General features: G+C 35.5%; 1 protein-coding gene and 1 long non-coding RNA gene across 2 annotated transcripts; both read right to left on the bottom strand.

The window, feature by feature from the left end:
• On the bottom strand, positions 2,608-9,053 carry LOC107609214. The gene is made up of 11 exons (XM_016311087.2): positions 8,703-9,053; positions 8,524-8,575; positions 7,883-8,142; positions 7,235-7,268; positions 5,537-6,144; positions 5,395-5,443; positions 5,191-5,316; positions 3,859-3,963; positions 3,668-3,759; positions 3,419-3,572; positions 2,608-3,097 (listed from the first exon to the last, which is right to left on the bottom strand). Exons 1-11 carry the CDS (start codon positions 8,843-8,845, stop codon positions 2,822-2,824), a joined length of 1,899 nt encoding a protein of 632 aa, XP_016166573.1. The 5' UTR covers positions 8,846-9,053; the 3' UTR covers positions 2,608-2,821.
• LOC110264482 lies at positions 9,197-10,215 on the bottom strand. The gene is made up of 3 exons (XR_002350663.1): positions 9,968-10,215; positions 9,648-9,755; positions 9,197-9,476 (listed from the first exon to the last, which is right to left on the bottom strand). It is a non-coding gene; the product is annotated as an uncharacterized LOC110264482 (long non-coding RNA).

Below are 11,003 nucleotides of genomic sequence, written 5' to 3'. Positions count from 1 at the left end.
CCAAATCGCATAGCCCCAAACCAGTCCAGCTTTATACAAGGGTGTTCTATCCAGGGCAACATTATTATTGCCAAGGAAATGGTGCACAATATGAAAAGAATGAAAGGGAGAAAGAAGTTTATGGCCATAAAAATCGATTTTGAGAAAGCTTACGATCGCATTAGTTGGAAGTTCATAAACAAAGTTTTGAGCGAGTTTGGGTTGCCGCGACATATGCTAGAAATTATTATGGCTTGTGTCACTACCGCCTCCTATCGAATTTTGTGGAATGGGTGCAAGACGGATGCTTTCCTCCCTACTCGTGACATAAGGCAATGAGACCCTATATCCCCTTACCTTTTTGTCATAACTATGGACAAGCTGTCCCAACTTATCGAAGAAAAAGTTAATATAGGAGACTGGATACCTATGAAGGCAGGACGACAGGGTCCTCATATCTCGCATCTCTTGTTTGCTGACGATCTGGTTTTATTCATGGAAGCATCCCCAGAACAGATGAGAATTGCTATGGAGAGTTTAGAGGAATTTAAAAAGGCTTCGAGCTTTAAGGTAAATCCAATGAAAACTTCAATTTATTTCTCTAAGAATGTTGATGTACGGACCAGACAAGAGATTGTTAGATTGAGTGGCTTTTCTGACGTGGAAAGTCTAGGAAGGTACTTGGGTGCCATATTTAATAATAAGAGAAAAGGAAAGAATAAATTTAAAAAGATTATTGATAGAGTGGCTGGAAAGTTGAAAGGGTGGAAAGCAAAGTGTCTTTCGTTGGGAGGTAGAATTACTTTAGTGCAGTCTGCCATAAGTCCTTCAATCAACTTTGATATGATGTACACCTCCATACCAAAGGGAGTTTGTTTGGAAATTGAAAAAATGCAGAGAAGATTTATATGGGGGGAAGAGACTAACAAGAGAAGAATACACAATGTTAACTGGGAGGTTCTATGCAAACCAAAAATAAATGGAAGAATGAGGCTTGAGGCAATGAATGAAGCTTTTCTTGTTAAACTGTTATGGCGTCTACTAAAGAATGAGAAGGTTTTATGGTCTGAGGTCCTAAGAAGTAAGTACTGAGAGAGGAAAAAATTTACTCCATGAACTTCAAATATGCTCATCAGATTCAACACTATGGAGAAGCTTGGCCAAAGTTTGGAATTGCTTGATCCAAAATACTTACATCTCTATTGGGATGGAAGAACAACTAAGCTTTGGACTGATAAATGGATAAAGGGAGCCCCCCCTTTAATCCAATGCAGGTGGATCTCAGTCTAACAGTGCGTGATGCCATCACTGCAGCAGCGGAATGGAATGTAACTTATTTGCAGAATTTTCTTACTGAAGACATCTTAAGTACCATCAGAGCAATGCCGCCAGCAATGGACTCTATGGGACAGGACATGTTAACTTGGGAGCTCACGAATGACGGAGAATTCTCAGTATCTAGCACCTATAGCGCACTAACTCAGCATGAGGAAGAGCAAAACCAAGTTTGGACCCTGATATAGAGGTGGAAAGGACCTCACAGAATAAAAGTTTTTTTTTGGATGGTGGTTCATAAGAAAATACTCACAGCAAAGAGAAGAGCAAGAATGTTCCAAACAAATCCTTCGTGCCATAAATGTGATGGTGTGAAAGAATCTGTGCTACATGTTCTCAGAGACTGTCCATGGACATCAAGAGTTTGGACAAAGCTTATTCATCCCTCCCACTACCTCTTCTTTAGAGCTCCCTTCGATTCTTGGATTCGGTGGAATCTGACTGCGGAACTGGGAAAGACCAAGAGCGATTAGATGACGCAATTTTTTGTAACTTGTTGGTGGATATGGCAGTGGAGGAACAAAGAAATCTTCACGCTTCCTTTCTGCAGACCTCAAAATGCTGACCATCTTATTCAGAAATACGTCAAGAACATAGAAGAAACCTTTGAGAGAACCAAACCCTTGAAGAATCAGCGAACGCGGGAGGAGATACATATTGGCTGGTTAAAGCCACCAGAGGGATGGTCAAAGCTCAACTCAGAGTCTCAGACGGAGCTGTGAGCTGTGAACATAGGAACATGCACCTCAATTCAAGCCGAGCAATGGGGAATATTCCATGGTGTTAAAATTGCATGGGAGTTGGGTTTAAAATTTTTGGTAGTGGAGTCAGACTCCAAGGTAGTAGTGGATATGATCAACAAGGCAAAGGATTCAACACAACACCCGGTACCTTTAATCAGAAGAATTGGTGATTATCTCAAAAGGAATTGGTGTATTCAAATTTCAAATCAAGCATATCTATCGAGAAGCAAACCAAGGAGCGGATTGGCTTGTCAAAAAGAGTTTTAATATTAATCCTGGCTTTCTTTTCATAGATCAGCCTCCGACTAAATTAAGACCAATTCTTACTAATGATTGTAGAGGGATATCTTTTCCCCGAACTGTTACTGTAGTCGCTGCTTTGTAATTCTTGGGCTTTGGCCCCATCCCAATACCAAAAAAAAAAAAGAAACCATTCTTCATCCAATTTTCTCCAATTCATTAGCAAGGTCCCTAACTCACACTATACATGCAGTAATAATAAAAAAAATCTTATGTGTATCCCAAAATCAGAAACTAGTATAAAAATATATTGAATACAAAATACATATTGAAAACGAATTAATCAACATCTGTATTTATACAGAAATACATACTAATTAATTTTAGTGGCTAATTTTGATGTACAAATAGTATTTTTGAAGAAACAATGCTCGAGTTTTCACAATAAACTGCTAAGTCAGAATCATTAACAAGGTCTCAGTCTCTAATATGATACAAAACTATATGCACAAGTTAACCTCTAATCAGATGTCAGATTCTTCAAGCTTTACGTCAGGGCTTCGAGCGCGAATAAACTCTTCGACTTTCTTGGGGACGTTTTCCGTCACTATATTCCCGCCGTTGAAGCCATTCATCAGCAACTTACCTATTTTTGACCGCCACTCGGAACTCTCCTTCTCGTTCTTCCTATCATGCACAACTCTGTCACGGTAGTTAAGCATTGTTCCCAAGCCAGTATTTGGGGTCCAACCATATTCCATCAACACCTTGGCCTCACCTTCACTCAAATGTTCACCAACCTATGTTCCAGACACAGCATTGAATAGAGCAATAATGAGTGAAAGAAAATAGAAATTCATGGTAGAAAAATTGTTCTATTCAACACTAATGAACAATGATTACTAAGGAGGTAACAATTTTCAGCCAAACATAGCTCAGCACAATCAATTTTCAGCCACCACATATCGGCGATTTCGAGCGTATAGCAAAATGGAGTATTCAAGAGGGTACATTTCACCAATAACCCCTTTGCAAATACATAAAACAAAGTCAATCGATACTAACAGTTAGGTTAAAAAACTTCTGCAGAATGGTTACATTAGGTGGCATCGAGTCATTACCACTAATTCTTTGTCCTCAATAAGGGAAATTCGGCTACAATTTGACAGTTTCATAGCAATCACCAATCGCTTGATCTGCCATTCAACAGGTAAGGAGCGTATCAACTCGAAGAAGTAGGTCGCATAACCATATTCAGGGCGTTCCAGCACTATCCTGCATCGAATTTTGTTTAAATCTCAAAGTCGGGAAATATAATGGTGAAGGAAAAAAATAAACGGAAAACATGGACTCAAATATACACCAACTACCTGTTATGTTTCTCAAATACAAAAATAAACGATTGAAGGTCTCGGCACCAACCCCACTCGACAGGCCAATTTCGAAATTGCAGGTATCTTGACTGCAGAAAAATAAAGTTAACATTAAGTGTAGCATGAAAACACTGGTATGGAATATGGACACTGAATTTGGTAATAATAATAAATAATAAATAAATTACCTGCTCCACAAGCGAGATTAGACAAGCTAAACAATAATTTGCTCTTGAAGTCTTTGCAGCGCGAACAATAGGGAACTTTATATAAGACTGGCGCTGAAAGAAAATCTGACTCAAAAGGTAAAAATATATGAGCAAAACCAGATACAAAAATGATTTCAATATCAATACAAAGATAATAAAATTGCGTGTGAAGTGTACAGCTAGTCTCATCCAAAAATAATATCCTGATCATTTTGTTGTAAGTTGTAACCCATAAGAAAACACCTCCGCGGAAGAACTGATCGTCATGAAAGTCAGGTATCAAAAACACAAAATGGGGGAAATGACTAATTTATCTATAGAACTACTTATTTGAGTCCTGTTCTTTCTGAAAAGACAAGCACAAAGGATGAACCAGTTTCTCTTATTTCCCCTTAAAAATAAAGTCAGCGTTAAATATTCATGCTTTAGCTTCATTTACCGCATACAGGTGAATGCCTTATAAAAGTTTAAGCTTCTGTTTAACGAAGGTGTGCATCTAATTGCATGCTAATATTCTGAATAATCATAGTAGTAGATCTTAAGTCCAGGGTGAATTAACATTCAAGTGTCACCCCTCTCGTTCATCATAAACATAGCTGTCACCAGATTAATCACTAAAATGCTTCCATCAAAATCACAGGGCAGCTAGGAATGGAAAACAAAGCATTTTCATATTCTATGTTGTTTGAGGCATAAAATAACGGTATATAATTTTCCAATGCCAGTATTTGATGCATCATAGTGTGAAGAAAAAGGTTCTGGCTAAGCAAAGCAATTCCCTTCTTAGTAGAAGGAAGAAACTTTTGGACGCCATAAAAAAAGATTAAGTGTGCATTTTTGGGTTGGCTTTTTTAGAGGAAAACAATTACTTAAAAGAAAAACAAAAAAAATCCTTTATTTTAAGCTAGCACCATGTTTTTTGAAAAAGCAAACTTTTAGGAAAATTCTGTAATGAATGATCTATTAGTAAAAGTATTTTTATATTTTCTATTTAAAAAAAATTACTAATTAAAAAAAAGATCTTTTATAGAAAGGTAAAAAAAAATGAAATTTTTTTTTTCAAAAGCCAAACCAAACACATCCTAATACAAAAGATGATGCATTTTTTTAGAGAATTTCAAGTTGAAGAAAAAACCTCACATCAACGTGTTCAAAAATAAAAACTAAATGAAGAGAAAAGAAAGAAAGTCAGCATTTGCTTACTTTAAACATATATATCATATTTCTTGCTGGCAAACATATATTTATATGAAATTAAGAAATGACATGAAAGCCAAGGTTATGGCATTGCAAGTATGCTATGTTCTTTACCTTCGAAATCACAGCCTCAAGCTCTGAAAAGCCATCTTCACATGATGACTCATCCAGATCTTCATCATTCTCAGTCTCTCCATAAAGCTTAATTTCATCTACTAATACACCTTTGTTGAGTAACACCTGCCCAAATATCATATTCATGAACATTCACACCAATATCAAAATTAGAGTAACTATATAGAAAACAAAGTATAGCACCTGCAGTAGCCCGGGAGCATCCTCCTCGAGTGCCGTTTGAACTGAATCACTGCAAAATAATTTGGCATGTTGAATAAATAAAATATTGGAACTATGTAAGTAAAGATGATATTACACAAGAAATAACACAAGTATACAGTACGTTGCTGTTCTTTTCCTTTTCCGCAGTCGCTTGATGCTTATAGTATCTGGAGATTCTGAGGCATTAGAGCTATATGTAAAGGAAGAAAACCCAGACTTCTTGAAAAACGAGTAGCTCTTGGAACTATTTAAACTAGAATCATCTCCAGACTTGAGAAAATTTAATCTATCAATTAAGCTAATATGTTCCACTAGATCATCAGTATTAACATCCTGGACCTCCCATTCACTTTTTACATTTGAGAGTTCTGTAGAGATGCTACCCATAATTTCCTCGTTGACATTATGGAATTCGCTGCTGTCCCAAGGTTCATCCTTGACCTTGACAGAGATTCGACAAGTTGAACTACTGGAGCCATCTTTCTTTATAGCTGCAACACCTTGTTCCTCATGTGAATCAAGTTGCTTCACCATTGCTCCAGATTTTAATATATCATGTTCTTGAAGGCCTGCAGCTGGCAACTCAGGCAGCGAAATTTTACTAGCTTCGGGTATGTCATTACACTGATCTCTACCCATTTCTGCTTTACCATCAGCAGAATGAATCTCTTCATTTAATTTTTCCACACATTGTTTGTTAATGTTCTCCAACAAACCTCCACTGCCACCCTGTAACATAAATAAGTTACAACACCAATAAAGTGATGAATTATGGTAAAATATATTCACCTTGTCTCATGAGAAATAGCCAGGTAACTTTTCCATGAGTGTAAAGTTACAAACACAGTATACAAGTAAAATACTATGAGCAACTTCACATGAAGCAAATAGCAGGCATGTCAAGCCAACAAACAAAACAGCATGACTATGAGACAATTATTCTTTTTCGAAAAAAAAGAAAATAATAATATAGAACAAACAAGTACTTAATTTAGCTCAATAACAAGTTTGCAATTTAATACAAACATAAGACAATATTCATTATTAATAGCTCCAACCCCAATTTCCTGCGTTTTGATCCTTCATTATTCCTCGAATCCCCCAAATCAATTCCAATCTGATCCTTTAATCCAAGAGCAGCAGCTCATCTTTCCCACAGTTCAACTTGAATTGAGCCACACCATCCATAATTAAAGACACACTTACAGGAAAGAGCTTTTATTAAAGACATTTCTGATTTAGAAACATTAACAACTTGATTAACACATTTATGTCAGAAGCCACTATTCAAATATTCAATATTACTAATGTGGCTAATTATCCCCGAACTAGTGTGTGTGTCTGTGCGCGCGTGTGTGTATATAAAACCAAAATCTTTGTTTACGGTTAAAGACTAAGTTTAAAACAAGCCCAAAACATTAGCTGTTAATTTATTTCACATTGTAAACAGTCTTTTCAAACTTCAAAGACATGTCCCACTTTGTCTGTGCCCATAAAAATAGTTTTTAAACTCAGCGTACATGCTTATACATGCGTCAATGTGTTGTACAACACTTAGCACATAAGCGTTCAATGCGCGGTCACAATAGCAAAATGGTGTTGTATCCATTTTTTATAGTATATCAGCATTAACAGTATGCACCAAAATTAAGTAATTCATTTATTAATAAAAAATTAAAGCTAAATGAGATGACTTATGATTTTCTTTTTCCAATAACTAATGAACAACTTATTATTAAATAACAAAGAAGAAAAAGTGAATACAACCCCTTTTAGTCATGAATATATTATTCAACTAATAAAAACAATAAGTGCATACCTCGGAAATTGGAGTTGACAATCCTGGAGGCTTCCTGCAATTATAAATACATCATTTAACCTTGTTTAAAGAAGATAATTCCATCTAGCTTTGTTGAATAGAAACATTTTTTTACCTTAGGTAAGAAACTAGAAATAAAATATAGTACTCCATGAATTCAAAATATTCAAAATATAGTACTCCACGAATGCAATAAACATGGTTGTCTGGTTATCAAATTGGTTTATCAAAGTTCAAAGATTGAAATTGTTTTTTTATTTAAAAACAAAAAACTGAAATCAAAATACATGAAACAGAAATGAAACTCCCACTTCAATTCCAAGATGTAGCATCCAAGAAACACAAAATATCATGTGAAAATAGCTAAGCTGATTTAAAATAGTCCATAAAACTCCTTTTACATATTTGTTCCGGAAGTCCGGAACAATATTATGCCTAACATTCCAGTGATCATCAAGTCTTACAAATCCCTTCCACCCATTACAAAACACATAAAATAACAGTGAAAAGTTATGGCTGATTATCCTCATGCTCTTTAGCCTTTACTCAATGTCTTACCAAAGAAGAATGGGAATTCAATGTAAACACACAAAAAGCATGTTTAATAGCCCTATCCAAAAGAAACCTATTAACATTAACATAAGGTACCTGGCCAGAAGCAACCTTAACCGTTCTTTCAGTACCATATGATCTAGGTCATCAACAATGTCTTCAGAAATCTCCTGTTTTACCTTCAGGGCAGGGAAATCTGATTGAAGAGATGTTTTTCTACCATCATCAATATCAGAATCTTCAACCTTTGCAGCAGTAGGAACATCACAATGTATTGGATTCTGAGACAAACTGCTAGTGTTGATACTAGTTTTCTCCTCTTCCCTAACATTAGTTTGAACCTTGCGACATGTTACCTGTTGAAAACTAGGCCATGATCATGATCATGCTCGAGTCTTCTGCTAGTTGCAACCAATGAAAACGGCAGCTCCATACTGAGAACTACCCCTTTCTAAACATTAAATACACCAGTAACAACAATGGCAACTAACCCTAAACACGATTAAATGATTAACCACCCCCCCCCCCACCCCAACAAACAAAAACAAAAAACAAACATAACAAAATAATACAAATGCTTGCCCAACACTATCCAATGAAGACAAGAAATAAACATAGTATCATAGTCAATCTCAACCAACCACAGACTTTAGCTAATTGCTCACATTAACTAAAGGATATTAGGTAAAATAAACACACCAGTTAACACTCAAAAGAAAAAAAGGATAATGATTTACCTGTAAATCAGAATCCTCATGTTCCTTTTTCACAATAATATCAACCGGGGGCCTGTACATAACCAAAGCACACAGAAGAAACTATAAAGTGGACTTTATCCTTTGCCAAAACATAAATATCAAATTTGAATTCAGAAAAGAAAAGAAAAAAATCTGTCAGATATTAAAATGAAGCTCACATGAGCAAGCTTGGTGTGTCGGAATAGCCACTGCCGGAATGCAAGAACCGTAGACGTTGTGTCAAGGGAATGTGTTCGAGTTCAAGTGTGCTGGCGGCGGTGGTGGCGATGGTGGTGGTGGCAGAGTTGATTGAACAAGCCATGCTGTTGTCGGAACTTTCGATTTCGATCACGGAGAGGGTTTTCGGTTTTTCACTTTTTTGGTTATGGGGATTAGGTTTTTCAATTGGACCTTGATTTTCAATTTCTTCACTGCTAAATGCTAATAGCAGAGAAGTTTGAGGATTATGCTACTGGTCGAATTAAATTAAATGAGCACATTCTGATAATGGAATTTAAATACTAATCATTTATAAAAAATTTAAAAAAAAAGTTGTAATCATAGTTATCCGACAATTGACCCTGTTTGAGTGGAAGGTTCCCAAAATCAAACCAATACAATCACTCAATCAGAAATTAAAGGTGCAAAAGTTTTAAAGTTTTTAATTAGCTGCTTCCTTTTTTTGTCAGTAGGTTTACAAATTTCGTTCATTCATTCTTCTTCATGCTGGTGAATATATGTCACATTGATTTCTTTACTTGACAGAAAAAACAAAAATAAGTTCCCTTCTAGTTTCTAGGTGTATTAGATACATAGCAAGGATTGTGTTAACGGGATGGCCCAAGTAACATACACAAGGCTTCAAAGGCTTCTTTTCTGCCAAAAGCTTCTGAAGGATAGCATCCAAACTATGTAGAGCACTTTTATCATTCAATTTCCCACTCATTGCATATCTGCAATAATAGTAGCATAAAAGGAATAATATTACATCCAAATTGTTTCTTAAACTTGAACCACCCAAGAATGAAGTGGTTGGAATTGGTACTACTGTTTTCTAGTTATTGCACATAAAGCATGAGACTAAATCCATATTAAATGAAAGTGAATTGATATGAAGAACTTACCCTGGTGCATCATTTTAGTTTCTTTCAGTTCATCCATCGGTGGCAGAGTTCGATCTTGAATGGGCTCAACTTTATCAGTTCTTGGAGCATCATGATTTCTGTCATTTCCTACACCAACACAATCAATTTATACAGCATTCATTGCATCAAATCATGATCCAATTGAAATCAGCCAAATAATTAACACAATTATCATCACAATGTAGGAACTTAAATTGAAACGTTGCAATGTGATTAAAGATGCATGATGATTTGTTTAGAGTAGTACCGATCTTGATTCTTGAATGCAAAGTCTATATAAAATATTAAAATTCACTAACCAGGAAACACGTTACGGTGATGAAGGAGTAGTGGAAGATGTTGATGGTGGCTACCGTCATCCTCCTGTTGATCTCCTCCTCCTTCTCCTTCGCCATTGTCAAATCAGAATTATTTCAAGAGAACGCAAAATACACACACTCTGACTCCACTACTACCACTACTTCATTCCTGATATGAGGGTTCACTTGAGTACTCCTTAAAAGTATCAGACCTTACTTCATTCCTGATATGAGGGTTCACTTGAGTACTCCTTAAAAGTATCAGACCTGATACCATTTATTGGGCCAACCGTGGAGACTTCGAAGAGAAATCAAGCGAGACCTGATACCACTTATTGGGCCAACCGTAGAGACTTCGAGGAGAAATCAAGCGAGAGAACATAAGATAAAATGATACCACATCCAACTCAAAACCTTAAAGTGTTAAATTAATGGGTCTCTTATCTTATAAACTCCTTACTCTTCCTTCCTTTCTTTGATGTGGGACTAATTTCAACATTCCTCACACTTGCAACATTAACAACTACTTCATTCTCATCAATAACCAATCATAAAATATCTCCAACCAACTTTCCCGCCAAGCTTAACAAACTAACCAACTTCCTCTATCTTCTTTCTTTTCTTAATTTTTTATTATTTTCAAATTCCTTCACTTCAATTATTTTGTCTTCATAACACTACTTACAAACTGGCCTCCTAAGCTTCCACTCCTAAGATTATTGAATTGGGATTGAGACTTTTATTAGATTTGGGAACCACTTAGAGAAAGATGTCAAAAACGTTTTTTTATTAAAAATATTTTTTAAAAATTAAAATTTAATACATATAATCAATTAAATTGTAATATTTTTATTAAAATCTGACCTAATTTTAATAAAAATAACATAATTTAAGTGATTATATATATTAAATTTTAATTATTAAAAAATATTAAAAAAATATTTTCTGCGCCTTTATAGGAGAATCCCATTAGATTTTACTGCAATATTATTATGATTGTGCACTATATATAAGTTCTGAAAGCCTGAAAGGTATA

Source organism: Arachis ipaensis, chromosome B07 (genome assembly GCF_000816755.2).
Source record: "Arachis ipaensis cultivar K30076 chromosome B07, Araip1.1, whole genome shotgun sequence".
In the NCBI taxonomy this organism is placed as follows: Eukaryota; Viridiplantae; Streptophyta; class Magnoliopsida; order Fabales; family Fabaceae; genus Arachis; species Arachis ipaensis.
Note: the sequence above shows the minus strand (reverse complement) of the source record. Positions and strands in the feature narration are given on the sequence as shown.

What these genes read in the sequence shown, in the direction of transcription:
- LOC107609214 (XM_016311087.2), bottom strand. Translation starts at nt 8,845, where the DNA reads ATGGCTTGTTCAATCAACTCTGCCACCACCACCATCGCCACCACCGCC. An exon ending in TTGAGGCTGTGATTTCGAAG is followed by an intron (nt 3,964 to 5,190) that starts GTAAAGAACATA and finishes CTTTTGAGTCAG; the next exon opens with ATTTTCTTTCAGCGCCAGTC. An exon ending in TAATCTCGCTTGTGGAGCAG is followed by an intron (nt 3,760 to 3,858) that starts GTAATTTATTTA and finishes ATTTTTCTGCAG; the next exon opens with TCAAGATACCTGCAATTTCG.